Source organism: Corticium candelabrum, chromosome 11 (genome assembly GCF_963422355.1).
Source record: "Corticium candelabrum chromosome 11, ooCorCand1.1, whole genome shotgun sequence".
NCBI classification, from domain to species: domain Eukaryota; kingdom Metazoa; phylum Porifera; class Homoscleromorpha; order Homosclerophorida; family Plakinidae; genus Corticium; species Corticium candelabrum.
In genome coordinates this window covers 7,810,037-7,828,485 of record NC_085095.1, presented here as the reverse complement: position 1 = coordinate 7,828,485, position 18,449 = coordinate 7,810,037, and the positions used below count along the sequence as shown (strand labels likewise).

At 42.4% G+C, this 18,449-nt stretch overlaps 3 protein-coding genes and 1 non-coding gene across 7 annotated transcripts; 1 reads left to right on the top strand and 3 right to left on the bottom strand.

Moving 5' to 3' along the window:
- Window positions 1–105: 105 nt before the first annotated feature.
- On the bottom strand, window positions 106–2,110 carry LOC134187319 (ADP-ribosylation factor-like protein 13B). The gene is made up of 7 exons (XM_062655431.1): window positions 1,996–2,110; window positions 1,853–1,923; window positions 1,513–1,762; window positions 1,188–1,293; window positions 677–725; window positions 258–337; window positions 106–183 (listed from the first exon to the last, which is right to left on the bottom strand). The coding sequence occupies exons 1-7, from the start codon at window positions 2,052–2,054 to the stop codon at window positions 115–117; spliced, it is 684 nt and encodes a 227-aa protein (XP_062511415.1). The 5' UTR covers window positions 2,055–2,110; the 3' UTR covers window positions 106–114.
- Window positions 2,111–2,202: 92 nt separating this feature from the next.
- Window positions 2,203–2,285, top strand: Trnal-uaa (transfer RNA leucine (anticodon UAA)). The gene has a single exon. It is a non-coding gene; the product is annotated as a tRNA-Leu (tRNA).
- A 491-nt stretch (window positions 2,286–2,776) lies between these two features.
- Window positions 2,777–7,031, bottom strand: LOC134186763 (calcium-activated chloride channel regulator 1-like). Of its 2 annotated transcripts, none has more exons than XM_062654817.1 (8): window positions 6,558–7,031; window positions 6,259–6,423; window positions 5,944–6,072; window positions 5,137–5,868; window positions 4,209–4,532; window positions 3,872–4,142; window positions 3,409–3,804; window positions 2,777–3,341 (listed from the first exon to the last, which is right to left on the bottom strand). In XM_062654817.1, exons 1-8 carry the CDS (start codon window positions 6,969–6,971, stop codon window positions 3,022–3,024), a joined length of 2,751 nt encoding a protein of 916 aa, XP_062510801.1. In that variant the 5' UTR covers window positions 6,972–7,031; the 3' UTR covers window positions 2,777–3,021. The 2 variants fall into 2 exon arrangements, with proteins under 2 accessions (XP_062510801.1, XP_062510802.1); XM_062654818.1 differs by having other exon boundaries at window positions 6,259–6,397; window positions 6,558–6,630.
- Window positions 7,032–8,109: 1,078 nt separating this feature from the next.
- LOC134186815 (calcium-activated chloride channel regulator 1-like) lies at window positions 8,110–16,684 on the bottom strand. Of its 3 annotated transcripts, XM_062654873.1 has the most exons (9): window positions 12,950–14,715; window positions 12,739–12,876; window positions 10,989–11,153; window positions 10,670–10,795; window positions 9,858–10,589; window positions 9,389–9,712; window positions 9,058–9,328; window positions 8,597–8,992; window positions 8,110–8,525 (listed from the first exon to the last, which is right to left on the bottom strand). In XM_062654873.1, exons 3-9 carry the CDS (start codon window positions 11,124–11,126, stop codon window positions 8,218–8,220), a joined length of 2,295 nt encoding a protein of 764 aa, XP_062510857.1. In that variant the 5' UTR covers window positions 11,127–11,153; window positions 12,739–12,876; window positions 12,950–14,715; the 3' UTR covers window positions 8,110–8,217. The 3 variants fall into 3 exon arrangements, with proteins under 3 accessions (XP_062510857.1, XP_062510856.1, XP_062510858.1); XM_062654872.1 differs by lacking the exons at window positions 12,739–12,876; window positions 12,950–14,715 and adding an exon at window positions 16,250–16,684; XM_062654874.1 differs by having other exon boundaries at window positions 12,739–14,715.
- Between the last annotated feature and the right edge of the window lie 1,765 nt (window positions 16,685–18,449).

Below are 18,449 nucleotides of genomic sequence, written 5' to 3'. Positions count from 1 at the left end.
AATAAACTTACAGTCATCACATCTCAGACTGTGACCCAACAACTATTACTCCAAGTACTAATACTAATTTCACTCAAAGAAAGTCGTGTTTCTACAATAACACACTACCGTCTCTTACCTTTCTTCACGCAGTATTCTCACTCGTTCGGCTCTCTCCCTTCTCTCCCTGGCTTCTTCTTCTCTCTGTATTGTAGCACACACAAAACAGAGATCACACACAGTACACGTCAAGAAGACAAGCTACAACTGTGCCCAACCTGTACTGCAACATCAGCATTCACACGCTCTGCCAGTGCATTGTAGTTGTCACATACAATTTGCAGCAGCCACTTCATGCCTAATGCCAATAATCAAACTTTTTTATTTCATATACAGTAGAGAGCCACTTATTCGAACAGGTTGAGAGCAGAGGGCATCCAGATGAGCAATTTGTCCAGATAAACAGTAGTAAGTGCTATCACTATACAAGTGGCTATCATAGCATGCAGCATATCCACCATATAGCAAGACTTAGAAAGATAACTCATCCATTATTGCCTATTTATGTAAGAAGTCCTTGTGTGGTTGTAAAACACTAATGTTACATGATGACTATACATGGTAAGGATGAGCTGCTCAAATAGCCAACCCATCCAGATAAGTGACATCCAGTGCTCTATTGTATGTGACACCTTACCTCGCATGATTGCTCTATCACACTTCCTTTTTACTGCAACACATTGTTCCTACCATACATGGCATTGTTTAATCAAAACATTACATGCACAAACTATAACACATCAACTATGATTCTTGTTTGGTTTGATTATGGCAAACAAGTCAATTGTGGTTTGAGTAGGAGTAATAGAAGACAGACCCATGAACATGCAGGCACAAACACAGCAAAATGATACTAGTAAACAGACAGACAGACAGATGGATGAATGGACAGACGGACAGACAGACAGACAAATAAACACAAAATTAAAGAGACAAAGAGAGACAAACGAAGCAACAAACAACCAAAGCCAAACAGTGTTTGTATACACATACACACACACACACACACACACACACACACACACACACACACACACACACCACCACCACCACCACCACCACCACCACCACCACCACCACCACCACCATCACCACCACCACCACCACACACCACACACCACTCACCAAACACCACAAAACAGACTTACCACTTGACAACTGAACTGCTGCTGTTCCATCAGTTCATGAACGTTCAACTGATTGCACACATCGATCTCATCCATAGCACCGTCCACATCATTCTTATTAGCCAACCTTCAAACCCAAACATCATTACAACCACACCACAAACAACAACCATCTTCCGGTTATTATTATTATTAATTAACTAGTAACTAAATGCTCATCACAATCCACAGATGTGAATAAAAACCAAGCAACAAACATTACACATAATTTTTAATTATAAATCAAGTATCCATTTATTTCTTCATTTTATTTGAAATATATTCATTATTCATCCACAATTCTTACAACAAAACTGGTTTTCCGCCCATCCGTGCGTCCTTGACTACCTCCTCCAACACATCTCTCGCCTCTCCAATTCTCTGTGCGTCTGACGCATCAATGACGAAGACAATGCCGTGCACCTCGGCGTAATAATTTTCCCAAATTCCTCGAATCTTCGAGCCGCCACCGACGTCCAGCATCGTCACATCGCAACGACGCATTCGAAGGGAAGAGGATGCGAAGCCAATGGTCGGTGTAATTCCATCTGTTGAGTCTAGAGAAATGACAAAAGGGACCGGAAATTATGAGTTGCTACACCTAGAGTAGGTAAAGTAGCAAAACGTAACACACAAAATTAACTTACCGTTTTGTATTGACGCGACGGTTGTGCTTTTGCCCGCGTTGTCGATTCCTATGACGAGTATATGGACATCTCTAGACGAGAGGAAGACGGTCGTGGCAAATTGTCGAGAGGGAAATGTTTCGAATTCACTAGCCACGACTGACCTGTATGGATGGTGATATCTTCGAAACCAAGCGAAGCAAGTCGAGAATACATTTCTCATCGCTTCACAAATCGACTTTCTCTCGAAAACACGGATGGCTGTCTGGACTTTGTGGCGTTTCCACGGCAACTGAAATACTGTACTGAGATAGGTCACGCGAGTGCCCGTGGTGCTTGATATAAAAGGATTGCGATGCAAATCCTCGCTTACCAGGATGGCCGAGTGGTTAAGGCGTTGGACTTAAGATCCAATGTGCAGATGCACGCGTGGGTTCGAACCCCACTCCTGGTAGACTTTTTATCAGACGTAACACTTTTGATACAATCCTAAATGTGGTACATACAAACAGGCTAGAGAAATCTGTTTTGCTAGCAATTGCTGCGCATGCTCACGCGGGGTGAATTTTTCTAAGCCGCGGTATCAAGATATTCAGTGTCTTGAATGATCGGATCAAATAATTTCGACAACGCCGTAACGAATTAGAGGGGCCCCGCAGAACCGGAGTCGACGTGTCCACATCGACCAATCAGGAATCCTTCAAGCTCTGTCAAGTTTATCATAGAGCATGCGTATTTTAATCGCAGACAGATGTCATACACTATTTAATACCTACATATCCTGGATCCATCGACGTCTCTGTAATATAATTGTTCAACTCGTGTTGTGAGAACTGGTGCCATCTTTTTCTTAAAATTGAGGGAAAGGACAAACGCAAGAGCTCGAGAGGAAGCAAATACAGGAAGCAAGCGGATAACGAATAAACGCGCAAACACACCACACGATACCTCAATTCGCTTGCATTACGAATTGCTTACAGTAGCGTATCTGGAAAACAGAGCAAAAATGGTGAGGTCATGATCATGGCCTCCAGAACGTCCAGCTCTATTCACTGAATCAACTAGAGTGAATATATCAACATTAAATAATGGAAAAGTCTAACAAAGTTTCAAGTAACTATGTTCTGTAGTTCTCTTGAGCAAATGTATACAATCATACAATCCGTAGGCTCAAATGTCTCCCAAAATTCTCAAAATGAAAATGAGAGGATGCCTAGGAGGAATACTAACAATGAGCCTGATGTCTTTATTGTTGCTGATGTGCCGTCTTGCTTAAGTTGAACGATGTTAGACACACCTGATGGATTTCCATATTTATCATAAGTCTCTAAAGCTGCAAAGTATGTGTCTGCCTCCTGTGGCACCTTGATAATCACTTCTTGTACTTTTCCTCCCTCAACTGGTATCAGTGAGCCACCAGCCATGGCAGAATATGACACTTCAGCACTCTCATTGAAACGATGCAAAAGCTCACGAAAATCTGATGAAATTCTCAAACTAAATTTATCAGCTAGAAACAACAAACAAAGACTCATGAAATTCTATAAAACGTTGTAGCATGCAGTCATCACACACACCTTTTCCACTGTAAGCATCATCACCAGCAGCAACCCAATTTAATGTCGCTGTTGATTCTGATCGACTTGAATGAACAACTCTAAGGTCCATGACTCGAGAGGGAGACATGAGATCCACTGAGCCACTAAAACCCATCAGTTTGAATGAACCTGCAGATCGCATTCTTGAAAACTCTGTCATAATCTGTCTTTCTCGAGACTCGTGCTGTCTTGTCATTCCAATAGTTTTCATCTCCTCATCAGAAAGAGCCATCAGATCATCCGTTTGAACCATTTGCATCATCTCTGCAGTATTGGTTGCTGCATCAACCTTCACGACAACATTGTATTGTCCATCACCCGTATAGTTAGTGAAATATGCCGTGTATGTTCCATCTCCAGCTGACATATCGGGAGCTACACACAAACATCAACAGTTCACAAACACTGACAGTATAGATAAAGCCTTCAATTGTTGGCCTACCAATTCCATTGTCCAATAGCACGAGCGTCATGGGTGACATACCAGATCGTGATATCGTGGCTTTAACTGTTGCTCCCACTACAACCATATAACCTTTCTTCACATCGGTAGAGATGATAACAGGACTTGGATATGAAACCATCATTTCACTCAATCGAGCTTCCACAGTAACGGGTTTGTCAGCAGTACGGGCTTGTTTTGATGTCACAGAAACAGCAATGAACTGTTCCACACTTCCTGGATTGTAAATTTTATATTTCCATGTACCTGACTACACAACACAAATAAATTCATAAGGTCACGTGCACAGGCAACATGAACAAGAAGATAAACATACCTCAGCTTTGTCAAGCAATGTGATTTGGATAGTCATAAATGATTGATCCACATAAAATCCAGGATTGGAATTGTTCACTACTTCACCTGATGGTGAAATTAGATGAACATGAACAGTTTGTTTTACTGACACAGGTTTGTTCCACATAAACATAAACACTGTATGCATTCCCACCTCCCCATCAACCATTACATATCCACACACAAGCTTCAATGGAGACACTTGAACAGACAAACTGTGAAGGTGAACAGTACGATTAATAGGTGATGGGGTCATCAAATCCAACAGAGTTACCATCGCTTCACTCAGTTTCTGAGTCGATGTCTGGACAACAACAACAACAACAACAATAACACAATGCACTGTGATCTAGTGTTTATGCATACTCAAGAGCGTACTTTGGAAGTGGTCTGGTTGAAAATGTCAGTACATATACGTATAGATAAAAATCAGACATGCCATGATAGATGAAATGTGTTGCGAATGTTGTCCTTCTTGCTTACCTTTTTTTGTGATTTTAGACTTAAAGTTTATCAAGTCTGTCGGTCATATGGTGGAAGTGCAATAATGAGATGATTCCGCTTTGCTCCTCAAACCCCACTCTAGTAAACTTGCTAGGTTACTACATTAACATAAAAAAGTAATTTTTCTTGCGAAAAACTCTAGTCAGAAACCACAATGGAATGAACAGATATGCAAGCTGTATATACATGCGTTCTGCATGATCTGCAGGGCTGCAGGCACTTGATATGAGACTGTCTACAGAGTGATTAAATAAAAACGTATTTAATCAGCTATACCCTACTTATTTAATCAGCTATATCTATTTCAGAAAGTTCTCAGGAATTGTCCATTGGTAGTATAAATATTGACGAGTGGTCTGGTGGCTACGTCCCTGGTACAGTACTACAACAATATGTTAACATACCTGCTTCTCATCTGCGTCAACAAAGTATGTCACTCCGCTTGTTGGCTCAGACAAAAGATTCAAGTTTTGTGCGGCATGTGGACCAAGGCCAATTGGATAAACCATCACTTTAGCTGCAGACACCAATGGCACTACCGACCCTATGTATGGTTTTACAGTCTCTTCTCCATCAGTTATGATCACAATAGTTCCACCAGATGGAGGAATATCACTTGGTTTTGTTGTGCCATCGATTACTGTATTTGTGAGGACTTCGAGTGCTTTGTTTATGCCAGCTCCAATGCTTGTTCCTCCATTCAACTCATCTTTTGTTGGCAATATGTTCATGATACTCTCTCGATCCTTGCTATTCATAATTTCAGTGAGAACAAGCCTTCTGGCTGCACTGTCCTGAAAGGTAACTAAACTGATTGATGTGCCATCTCCAACACCAGCAATAAACAGTCGAGCTGCTTGTCTCAATGCATCAATTCTATTTTCAATTCCCAGGCTTCGAGACAGATCCAAAACTAAGACAACATTATCTCTTTGTGAACCAGACCTAACGATATTGAACTTTGGCTTTGTATTTCTGTCAATACGACCGGGTGGGTTATTCCCATCCTTGAAGTCATCGTGAGATTGGATGACATCCCACGTGCTCCTGTACTGACAATAGATGTTCTGACTGTTCGGAGCCATTGCATTATGCTTAGTTGACTCGTCATCTCCATCATCACAAAAAGTATTGACCTGCAAGACAAACAACAGATCAGTTGTTGGCAATGTAAATTTAATTAATTAATTACAGTTTAATTAAATCCTTACCGAATGAATGTACTGTTTAAACATAATGGACCCTCTTGCAGTAGTGTTTTGGGGCGGTTCATATTGACATGTACTCAGCTGGGTATCAAAAGCAGAGCAGTCACTTCCTACTGCATTTCGCACTCTTCCCTGCACACGATTGGAGACACGAGTTAGCAAGATTATGTAACAGGATTGGTGTGATTCATTCACAGAGATGCGCAAATACCAAGAAACTTAGCACAAGGACGGATCACATTATGACATACGTGTGTTACATCGAACCGGTCACATTGCAACAGATCCGGATGTAATCAGTCTGATGTGTCATCTTACCTCTTTGGCCAAGTTGACGGAGCAAGCGGTGGCCTCAGTTTCCCTACCGCTGCTTGATGGATAAACAAGTCTCCACACATTATTTGCATACTCGTCAAATACACCCCACCGCAAATGTCCCCATTCGTGAACAATCATCCTAGCGGATGGAGTTAGATTATTGATCTAGAAAATCAAAGACAATACCACAAACCGCAGAAGTATAACAGGTCTGAAGAGAGGAAAGAAGAGAAAAATACGAAGCCACAAAAGAAAACAGAAAGGTTTTAACCTAAGATGATCTACTAGAGTGACCTTACCTTCTCATCCGTCAGTCTGAATGGAGTGATGTGCATGTAGATGCCCGGCATGCCACACTTGAGAGCCGACACCTGAACGTAGGCGCTATGAGCGCCAGGAAAGACCGGCTCGTCGATTCTGATTTCAGCAGACTCAAAGCGTTCGATCGTTCTGGGCTCGTATATCGCTCTGTCGCTCCACGTTTCTGGAACCAATATTGTCACATCCTTGAAATACGCTCTTCGTTTTGTAGCCGTGTAGAGGTAGGATGATGCATTGGCCATAACACTCTTGATGCGATCTACCAGTGAGAAATCTTCTGCTACATTTTCACCGATGGCGACTACTAGCTGTTGGTAACCGTTGTTTGTGAGCGTAACCTGCCCGTTGGCTAACCCGGAAATAAACGCCAAGAAAAGAAAGTGTCTGCACATTGCTTCAAGCGAGAAGTAAAGGTGCTCTGAGCCCTAGCCAAAGGTGAAGCCTGATAAAAAGGACGCGGATGACGTCGTCGTCATTGGTTCCGTGAAGGCCTGTTGACCACACCTATTCATTAACCTAATGCTACAGTACGTGTGACTGTACTACAGACATGGGCATATTATGGAGCCACCCCCATATCAGCTGAGGCATAAAAATCAACAATTGCAGATTTATGAATATACCTGCTGACCCACTGATTCTACATCAAATCATGCTATTTGGGTATTTATATTGTTCTGATTGGACACTTTGACAACCCGTAGCAACAAAAGATTGGAGAATGACAAGACTAACCACCGCCACTATACATTACCATGTCCAAAATGTTCATGTTGTGATATCACAAGAGCAGACTCACAGTATGCAAGCAAACTAAAAACGTATAGTCTCTTCTGACATAAAACAAAGTCATTGTATTGTTTAGAAGCTTTTTGAAAACGATTTTCATTATGAGCTTTCAAATTGATTGAACTGATAGCAAGAAGCAGTCATGTAGGTCACACAGGATCACCTCCAATCTCAGACATGTAGATGGCACAATCAGAGCCATTACCTCACCATTATGACTTGTTGTAATTTACTAAAAAAAGTGCAGCTGTCACTGTAGATGCATGTACTTGCACTGTCTGAGAAAGTCCAATAATTTTTAATCTAAGTCACGTGCTCAGGGTGGCTCCATAAGTATGCCCATGTCTGTAGTATATGTGTACAGTGTACTGTACATATGTATGTATGCCATTCTGTGTACGTGTTGTACGTATGTAAATATAAACTGCACTTGCTGTAAGCATCCAACGTTTAAAGTGAAAGTTAGAAACAAAACGAGATTCGTAGGAAGTAATAAGTTAATTAGGCTAATTAACTACTTCCAACTCTTGATGAAACTGTTCCAAAACTATCTGATGACAAACTATAACAATTAAACATTTTTACTACACCATCGTATCCTATCAAGCGTGTAGTATGCCCAGCCTCTGAACGGTGTAACTCTAACTAATGAATTAATTACTCTGTGAGCGCAACAAACTAAATTACTAATACTATAATGTATATATGCTTCATTCATCTTTCGTTAACCCAAACAACGCATTTCATTGTGTGCCACAAACTTCTCAAATAAATCCAAAACATGACACAACGAATGTGTCTACATGAAACAGATCTGTAAAACACTCAGGCACAAATTGTCTTGTCCTACTAGCCCAAAAAAATCCGTACAACGAAGTTCCTTAACTTTGTTACTGTTGATGTGTAGCTTTCTTGCAGGTCAAGTCGAACGATGTTGGACACACCTGATGGATTTCCATATTTATCATAAGTCTCTAATGCTGCAAAGTATGTGTCTGTCCCTTGTGGCACCTTGACAGTCACTTCTTGTACGTTTCCTCCCTCAACTGGTATCAGTGAGCCACCAACTATATTGGAATACGACACTTCAGCACTCTCATTGAAACGACGCAAAAGTCCATAAAAATCTGATGAAATTCTCAAATTAAATTTGTCAGCTAACAAAAACAAGAGACAGGCTCAAGTCTATTAGAATACTAGCTGTACCATGCAGTTGTCATACACACACCTTTACCACTGTAAGCATCATCACCAGCAGCAACCCAATTTAACGTCGCTGTTGATTCTGATCGACTTGAATGAACAACCCTAAGATCCATGACTCGAGCAGGAGGGATGAGATCCAATGAGCTATCAAAACCTTTCAGGTGAAATGAACCAGCGGATTGTATCCTTGAAAACTTGGACATAATCTGTCTTTCTTGAGATTTGTGTGGTCTTGTCATTCCAATAGCTTTCAACTCTTGATCAGAAAAAGCCATCAGATCATCTGTCTGAACCATTCGCATCATCTTTGCAGCATTGGCAGCTGCAGCAGTCTTCACGACAACATTGTATTGTCCATCACCCACATAGATAGTGAAATAAGCCGTGTATGTTCCATCTCCAGCTGACATATCGGGAGCTATACACAATCAACAACAGTGCCAACACAAACTGTATATATATAACCTTCAATTGTTGGCATACCAATTCCATTGTCCAAAAGCATGAGCTTCATGGGTGACATACCAGATCGTGATATTGTAGCTTCAACTGTAGCTCCCACTACAACCATATAACCTTTCTTCACATCAGCAGAGATGATAACAGGACTCGGATATGAAACCACTGTTTCACTCAATCGAGCTTCCACAGTAACGGGATTGTCAGCAGTATCGGCTTGTTTTGATGTCACAGAAACAGCAATGAATTGTTCTACAGTTCCTCGATTGTAAATTTTATATTTCCATGTACCCGACTAAACAACACAAATATAATACTCAAAATCAGCAAGAACAAACAAGTACAGTACACATACTTCAGCTTTGTCAAGCAATGAGATTTGAATAGTCATAAATGATCGATCCACGTGAAATTCAGAGTTCGTTTTGTTCATTACTATACCTGATGGTGAAATTAGAGTAACACGAATAGTTTGTTTCCGTGTGACGTGTTTATTCCACATAAACATGAAAACTGTATGCATTCCCACCTCCACATCAACTATTACATCTCTACTGACACGCATCATTGGAGACACCAAAACAGACAAACTATGAAGATAGATGGTTCGACTAGTGGATGACTGACGCATCTGATCCAACACAGTCACCATCACTTCACTCAGTTTCTGAGTTGATGTCTGTATAATAAAAACAGTGAAACACAATGCATTATATATGTAGCAGTCTACATTAATTACTGTTCATGCATAATAACCAATATATATATATATATATATATATATATATATATACATATATATAGCTAGAATACACAGAACATACCTGCTTCTCGTCTGTGTCAACAAAGTAAGTCACTCTGCTTGTTGGCTCAGACAAAAGACTCAAGTTTTGTGAAGCACCTGGGCCGAGACCAACTGGATAAACCATCACTTTAGCTGCAGACACCAATGGAGTTATCGACTTTATGTATGGCTTCGCAGTCTCTTGCCCATCAGTTATGACCACAATAGTTCCACCAGATGGAGGAATATCACTTGGTTTCGTTGTGTCATCAATCTCTAAACCTGTGAGAACTTCTAGTGCTTCTTTAATGCCAGCTCCAATGCTTGTTCCTCCATTCAACTCATCTTTTGTTGGCAATATGTTCATGATACTCTCTCGATCCTTGCTATTCATAATTTCAGTGAGAACAAGCCTTCTGGCTGCACTGTCCTGAAAGGTAACTAAACTGATTGATGTGCCATCTCCAACACCAGCAATAAACAGTCGAGCTGCCTGTCTCAATGCATCAATTCTATTTCCAATTCTCAAGCTCAGAGACAGATCCAAAACTAAGACAACATTATCCTTTTGTGAACCAGACCTAACGATATTGAATTTTGGCTTTGTATTTCTGTCAATAGGACCGGGTGGGTTATTCCCATCCTTGAAGTCTTCATGAGATTGGATGACATCCCACGTGCTCCTGTACTGACAATAGATGTTCTGACTATTTGGAGCCATTGCATTATGCTTAGTTGACTCGTCATCTCCATCATCACAAAAGGTATTGACCTGCAAACATAAATAGCTTACAATTACTTATTGTATTTATTATGTAATGTTTAACAGTTAATTAAGCTCTAAATACTCACCGAAGAAATAAATTGCTTGAACATAATAGATCCTTTCGCAGTGGGTTTTTTGGGTGGCACATATCGGCATGAATTGTGGACGTTGAATGCAGAGCAGTCTTTTCCTAATACATTTTTCACTTTACCCTGCACATGACCACATGAGTTAGCAAACATTACAATCATACAAACTATAATTAGAGTAGGTGGTATCGCACCCTTTCGAGTGCTGTAAGCATGCTTTACAAACAGTCATACATAGAAACAGCTAGGTATATAATTGCAACTCACAAATACATGTATATAAAAATACCAAAACAATACAAAGTAACATAATTACCTCTTTAGCCAAGTTGACGGAACAAGCCGTGGCTTCTGTTTTCGTGCCTCTGCTTGACGCATAAAGCAATTTGTCTTTACTGCTTTCATATTCGTCAAACACACCCCACCGCAAGTGGCTCCATTCGTGAACCATCATCCTTTCAGACGGCGTTATACTGTTGAGCTTCAAAATAGAAAAGGATATGTATTACAATCTGTAGAAACTACTACAGCAACACTGGCATAGGAATCAGGGGACTGAGGGCTGGGCTGGGTGTTGGGGATGAGAGCTGGGGGCTGAGAGCTGGGGGCTGGGGGCCGAGGATGGGGGCTGGGGCTAAGAGGGGCTAGCCTAGTAGAGAGCTGAAGTTCCTCGCTCCTAATAGAACATGAAAACTGACAAACAGAAGTGTTCGAGACTAATGTTATCTCAGCTATGATCCAATCTGTTGGAATATAATAAATTCCAGATGATACAGTGATACTCAGAAAGTACTGTCTACCTCTCTCAATAATGCTCATAGTGAAATAGCTGCTTACTTACTAAATTTATCCATTCATTCATGAACACACAGGCATGCCTGTTACTAGGCTGTAATCTGGAAATACAATTCAATACAATACAAATACAATACTCACAAACGTTTGCACATTCAGTTTGCAGTGGTGTGTTTGTACATATACCAAAATCTGTGCAGTTTCTGTCCACACATGTATGTACATCACCTCTATAAACAGTATATTTATAACTCTAGATGTTGTCTAGGGTTTGTCTGTTTCTTTCTTTGTCTTTCAAGGTGCACTTTGCAAAGTCACAGTTTGAGAGTTCAAGGAGTACAAGGAGGAATGTCTTGTACATGTTACAGACAAAGTGTTTTCTCTGATGATAAAAGTGAAAATGATGTTTCGCAGTATTGATGAGAACACTTTAATGACAAGAAGTAATCTAAAGAGTCTCCTTGTAGATAAGGCTGCAGAGTGCACGAAGGATGTCCAGTTTCTCAGTTGCCACAAAATTAACCAAAGGCTTCTGCCTAAGAACTTCAATGTTCGTTTGCCAATTTTTTGCAAGAGACTGAAAGCTAGGAGGAAACAGGACATAGAGAAAAGTTAGGCAGGAGGGGAACTGAAATGCCGATTCGAGTACGGCAATGAGGAAGTTCGTCATTTTGCTACCAAGGAGGTTCTGGACCAACTTTCCATTTTTCTATTGATCTAACCTATTAGACACAATGCCATAATTTGCTTGTGTAAAATGTGTTCTTTTGTCTGTGTTGTACAGGACCATACAGGTAGTATTGTGAGAAAGGAGTGTGGTGTGGTGGTGGTGGTGGTGGTGGTGGTGGTGGTGTGTGTGTGTGTGTGTGTGTGTGTGTGTGTGTGTATGTGTCAGTGTCTGTGTTAACAGTTGCATGTGTGTCACTCTGTTGGCATGTGTGTCGATGTCTGTGCATGTGCAGTCCGTGTCTGTGCACATTGTGTGTGCTTATGTACCAATATGTTTAGCCAAGCAGAAAGATCGGGTGATGAGCTCGAGCAAGGACTCTGAGAGCAATGCTGTGCTAGAGGAATGTAATAGCCTTTTCAGCTTGCTGGAAAAAGAGAAATTATGTAATGTAATGTGAATGCTTGATTAGCTAATGTTGCAAGTGACAGTGAATCAGTGTTTTGTTTATGTAGTCTTCTGGTAGACAAATGTATAGTATTGGTGTTTGTGGACTCCGAGGAAAGCGCGAGGTTAGGAGAAAAGCTGCCGTGGTTCTCCTTACCTTCTTCGAACAGGTTCAAAACCTGAAAGCGACTAGAGTTATATGCGAGAAACGTCGATAAAGACCCTTCTTGGTACCCAACGCTAGTTTGATCAATGCGTCAATTGATCTCTTGATCAAGGTGGAGATGCTCCCCTCCTACGCAAAACAATGCCGAATTTCACTTGTTACAAAAAAAAACTAAACTAACGATCTCAAAACACAGCCATACCATTCAGCAAAAACACTCCGAAAGGAGTCCTCCTAATTCGGACAACGCGAAGAGCTTTAGGCAGTCAAAGAAGACTCGTCTGGAGAGCCGGTGCGGCTCCAAGCAGTCGTCTTCTTCGTCAAACTGCGCCGCCATTATAAAACATACGGGAGTTCTAAAGCATCACGTGGATAGAGCGAAGTCCCGGCTATCATCTGTGACGTCCATGCATCCGTTGTGGCAGGATATTATTTATGTAATGTTGCGTCGTAGTGCTTATGGGTGTGGTGCTAGCTCCGCCCGCCATTGGCCCTAGCGACGACCAATGAACATTCAGCATATAATTCAGTGGCATACGAAGCAATTAAAAGTGGTGCGGCCTAATCGTGTTAGAAGGCGTGGTCACTTAGCGTGCGCTACCATACGGAGGTGTGGTCCTAGTTGTACACACATGCAGCCTCTGGTCGCACCGACCCGCAGCTCCTAAGGCCCTGCAGCCCTACTTATCACTTATCCAGTTGACCCTTTCACTGTAGTCCAAAGAAACCGCACCTACTAAAACTGGAGTGAGTGCGCATGCGTTGCCGCTCGACATCGACACGTGTCCGGGTTGTCCACGTGGATATAACGGTGATCACGTGCATATAACGGACGTGCCCGTGCTCTGTACAGCGAGTAATCTAGCGCACGTTAGGTTTGCTCGCATTTTATGCTGAAATATATTACTTATTTAACTTAATCGGCACAACTAACAACGGAAGTTACAGGCAATGAGCAGCTGGCGGAAAGCCACTTTTTGAAAAGTGGGGCGGCCATGGCCGCCCCAGCCGCTACGCTTCCTACGCCACTGTAATTTGTTGCACGTGCGTTTAAAAAGCTCCGCCTGGTTATTTGTTTGGCGACCAATCATCAGTTGCGATCTAGTCGATCAGTCTCCGTGATTAGTTCCGACGTTCGACATCGAAAGACCTCGAATCCGACCGTTATTTCTTTCGAAAACCGTTCGGCGACCTTCTGCGAACGGTTTCTGGCTAGATTGCTGTATTTGAAATTGTTCTTGGTACTTCTTGGTACTAGATTAGGAAACATGTAGAAACATGTGCAGTGTGTTGAGGATGTCGGCCGACTAGCTGGATTGCAGTCTAGAGCAGTCTAAAGCAGCAAGATGTAGAGTCAGATGTCATATAGCTAGCGGCTACCTCGAAAGCCTGTCTAGGGGTGACAATGTTTTACGACATTGTTCTTCTGCCTCTAGGCCAAAAATGAAGTCGGACCTCTCGACTCTCACGATTTCGTCACGAGATTCACAATTTACGGGCATGTCTTACGAGCTCACGATTTGTGCCCAATTCTCACTCTTTTGTCCCGACAAGCCCGACACCCTGACGGTCGCTTTGTGTAGCCCGTCTTTCCGGACATAGCGGATTCTTTAAACTATAGACTCTCGTAACGGCTCTGCTTGCTTGTATCTGGGTATCCGGGCGGGGTAGCTACTTGCTTTGCATGGAAGTTCGAGGCAAAACCTGCACTGCCGTGGCCGAAAAGGGTCCTAACGTGGCGTGTTTTTGCAGTGTCGTGTAACACCGTGGCGTGTAACCCTACCTCTAACCCTAACCCGTAACCCCTCATCTAGTTGCGTAGATAGGGTCAGAAGGATGAACAAAGGTGTAAAACTAACTAGTTTTACGGTATCCGTAGGCGCCTCGTGTTGGTGATTCACACGTCCAACGGAGACTTTGACCGTCTACTGAAACGCCGCGTCCTAGCTAGACAATACGTATTTGATGAAACCCTAGCTGTCATGGAAGCAAACATGCAAACTTCCTAGTAGTTTAGATTATGTATCTAACCCTGGTAGGTAGTCGTCGTTTCGCGATCGTGATCAAGACAATTGAAATGTACACATACAGTATAAGTATGCACTCGGTTCCTTTGTAACGACAGTGGTATGGTATTTACTGACATAGAAATTGATATCAGCAAACACTGACTATCAACAGTGTTAGATGCAGCACAGTGTAGTAAAGGATTGATCATACTGTAGTACGGGACGTGTGAATAGTTGACTGTAGGTGGCATTCAGCTCCTGAAGGTGTTTCTTGGTTGTCACGTACACACAATCCCTAGCTATAATAGAAGAGGATGGGGCGACGAAAGTTCATGATGCGTTTTCGCCGCCGTTTGCTCACTTAAACAAATCGTTCTTAGACTCATCTGTAGTCGGACACAGAACGATTTTTTGAAGTAGGTCTTATAATGAAACGTCGTCGTGGGGAAGAAAAAATTTGAGGTTCGTGTGTACATAGATATCTATAAAGGACCACGTCCTTTTTCTGTTGCGCGACCCGGATTGGAAGCCGCTATGCTCTGCAATAAATAATATTACACACCGTTCCAAGTACAGTACCGAGGTGTTTGTGAAAACGATCGCTTCATCTGCTAGACTGCTATACATGCGTCTAAAAAAGTTTCCGAGGTTAGGGGGCCAAACATTACGCAATAATATGATTGCATTTGCGATTAGCTAGGAGTACTGCATGAGGTGGAAAAACTAGATTGGGAGCCACTAACCCCTTTGGTCTCAACGGCTCCTCTAGAGATCTAGAGACCTCTTGCTGGAGGCTGTAGCACGCACTTCATTGCAAACGACCCCCTCCCCAACAAAACCTCCGTCTGAGAGCCTGCCCAATTAGACAGCCATCGCATCGCAGTCCCAAGTAAATTACTAAAACTCTAGTGTGTGTGTATATATATATATATATATATATATATATATATATATGCAGTCGCAAACTTTATCAGAGAAGCAACGAAACCATGCAAATAAGCCAAATAAGTGTTTTAACAAATAGACTAAACGCATGCAATCTATATAGCTTCGTACTTGCTTTCTTGAATATGCTGTGGTTGAGAAGCGTTGCGTATACAATTAATTAGTCATGCACTATCTAGAGCGTGTATACTCTAGTAGACATGCAATAGAAACTTTGAAAGTAACGCAACCACGCACTGTTTAGATTTCAATTCTAGCTAATGCAGAGCCGCCGGTGCATGGAGCACTCCAGATGTTGGGTATGTATAGGCCTGTTTTTCTCCTCCTGAAGGGAGACGACGGCTGGACACTGCGTCTAGACGTCGTGCGTGGCCACGGTAAACGTAAAAACTCTAGCTACTCTATCTAGTCACTCGAACCATTAAATATTTCCGGGAGTTCTCGCCAAACGACCAGCTCGTTGGCGAAAGAGTTGGACTACGCCATGGATCACTTGGATCACCCTGCATGCCCTCTAACATATATAACGTCTCTCTATGTGACCTTACCTTCGCATTCATCAGTCTGAATGGAGTGATGTGCATGTAGATGCCCGACATGCCACACTTGCGAGCAGCCACTCGAACGTAGGCGCTATGAGCGCCAGAAAAGGCCGGCTCGTCGATTCTGATTTCAGCAGACTCAAAGCGTTCGATCGTTCTGGGCTCGTATATCGCTCTGTCGCTCCACGTTTCTGGAACCAATATTGTCACATCCTTGAAATATGCTCTTCGTTTTGTAGCCGTGTAGAGGTAGGATGATGCATTGGTCATGACACTCTTGATGCGCTCTATCAGTGAGAAATCTTCTGCTACATTCTCACCGATGGCGATTACGAGACCTTCATAGCCATTAGTGGTGAGCGTAACACGCGCGTTGGCTGTCCATGAGAGAAACGAAAAGACGATGAGTTGTTTGTACATAGTATATACGTATATACTGTGTAGTCGTTCAGAGAGAAAAACTGTGCTCTCAGAGATGTAGGCTGTTTAAATGTAAGGCGAACGAGGGCGTTACCACCGTCTATACTATACACGGATGTGAAGTATTTAGTGATGAGAATATTTCTCTGAGAATATTTCTTTATGACGCACTGCGAGGCCACAGTGAACTCCATCATTTACGTTATCTTCGTGCACGAAAGAAATTGTGGTTTCGCACTAAACTGCTGCTGACCGGCTAGGGGTGCTCGTATTGGTCCATCAATGTAGTTCTTGTTCTTGTTCTGACCACATCTATTAGTTTTTCCGCTACGTCAGAATTATCATAATTATATAAACTTGCATGCAAATAACACCATGACGTCGTGCATCACTCTGCCGCCTAGCTAGACAATACTAGACAATAGACGATATTTGGGGAGCGGAGCTTCTACAGCATGCACAATCTGGAGGGTAAATAATTACGTAACACGCACCTTTCGCCGATCTCGCTGTACAGAAAGTCCACGTTTCCGGGTCTGCTCTGAACCGTAGATCATCTTGCCGTTGACTAGTCTTTGTAAATAAGTTCACTACTTAGCATTTCGTGCACCTTGTGAGAGACTTTGCCTGCGTAGAGACGAGGAGGAAGACATTTCTTGAGTACGGCTTCTCGAGGGTAAAGAGACTGCTGTTCAAGCTGAAGTCGCCTGATTCACACTCTGAACAGATGCACGTGCAGTGGAAGCACAGACTTCTCATTGTCTAGCGATGGATTAGTTTTGGCGAGTGAAACCTTGCCACCTGGGAACCCATTTCGGGTAAGCAAACATGTAGGCGTTCCGCGTTCTTTCTGGGCAGTCTAGGTTGCTTCTGTATATATGTGATCGGCCAAGTCGAAGTTCTTACTGTGACAACTTGCACTCGATAAGTACACTGACGCGGATCAGAGCACAGTACACTTACTCTGTAGTCTGTTTACAATTAGCACTGCCAGTCTACGAGTCCCAGCAACAGTTATGTCTAGAGTAACACAACACATACGCACTATTCCATAGCTGTAATGTCTAAATCAGAAAGCAGAGGCTGTTCTACCTCATCCGCAGTCGATCGAGACATGTGTATAGTAGTGATCTCGAAAGTGAAGATGTCGATTGTCGAAAATGTCACCGAGGCACCGAGGATAATTGAACAGCAAGCAAATGAAATAGTGGAACTTCAAAACAAGATCAGAGTTCTCGAGCAAGACCTTGTATCTGCAGAGTCTGAGTTGCAAGGAAAGGCATTCTCACTGGACACGTGCACGTACTGCCAAATGATAAAATCAAGTTTTACAGGTTTTGTGTCGAGAAATGTGCTTGATACGATGTGGAGTTCGACTGAAAGCAGCCAAGACAATTACTCTGTATAGCAAACAAAAAATCAGGCCAAGGTACATCGAGTGATCTAGGTAGTAGGTAGTAGGCTCACGATCTCACCGCCTTCCAAGAAGAGTCGACTAGGCTCGACGAATTTTGCTGACTATAATTCAACAAGATGCATAGTTTCACAGTTCCACAGTTCGAGAACGCTAGATGGGGGAAAAAGTAGTCCTAGTATTCAGCCACACAGACAGTGACAGTGCGTCGCGTTCGGTTAATTAAGTTAATTACCCCGAATGGGTTCCCCTACCGCAAAATCTTCATCTGACAAAACTTCCATCGCTAGACAATGAGTAGTCTGTCTTTCCACTCCACGTGTATCTGTTCAGAGTGTGAACCAGGCGACTTCAGCTTGAACAGCAGTCTCT

Coding starts and splice junctions, on each gene's coding strand:
- LOC134187319 (XM_062655431.1), bottom strand. CDS start 2,054: ATGAGAAATGTATTCTCGACTTGCTTCGCTTGGTTTCGAAGATATCAC. Junction 1,924..1,995: donor AGATATCACCATCCATACAG/GTCAGTCGTGGC, acceptor CCTCTCGTCTAG/AGATGTCCATATACTCGTCA. Junction 184..257: donor ATGCTGATGTTGCAGTACAG/GTTGGGCACAGT, acceptor GCTACAATACAG/AGAGAAGAAGAAGCCAGGGA.
- LOC134186763 (XM_062654817.1), bottom strand. CDS start 6,971: ATGTGCAGACACTTTCTTTTCTTGGCGTTTATTTCCGGGTTAGCCAAC. Junction 6,073..6,258: donor CCGTCAACTTGGCCAAAGAG/GTAAGATGACAC, acceptor AATCGTGTGCAG/GGAAGAGTGCGAAATGCAGT. Junction 4,143..4,208: donor CATTGCTTGACAAAGCTGAG/GTATGTTTATCT, acceptor TGTGTTGTGTAG/TCAGGTACATGGAAATATAA.
- LOC134186815 (XM_062654872.1), bottom strand. CDS start 16,663: ATGTACAAACAACTCATCGTCTTTTCGTTTCTCTCATGGACAGCCAAC. Junction 10,590..10,669: donor TCAAGCAATTTATTTCTTCG/GTGAGTATTTAG, acceptor TTATGTTTGCAG/GTCAATACCTTTTGTGATGA. Junction 9,329..9,388: donor CATTGCTTGACAAAGCTGAA/GTATGTGTACTG, acceptor TGTGTTGTTTAG/TCGGGTACATGGAAATATAA.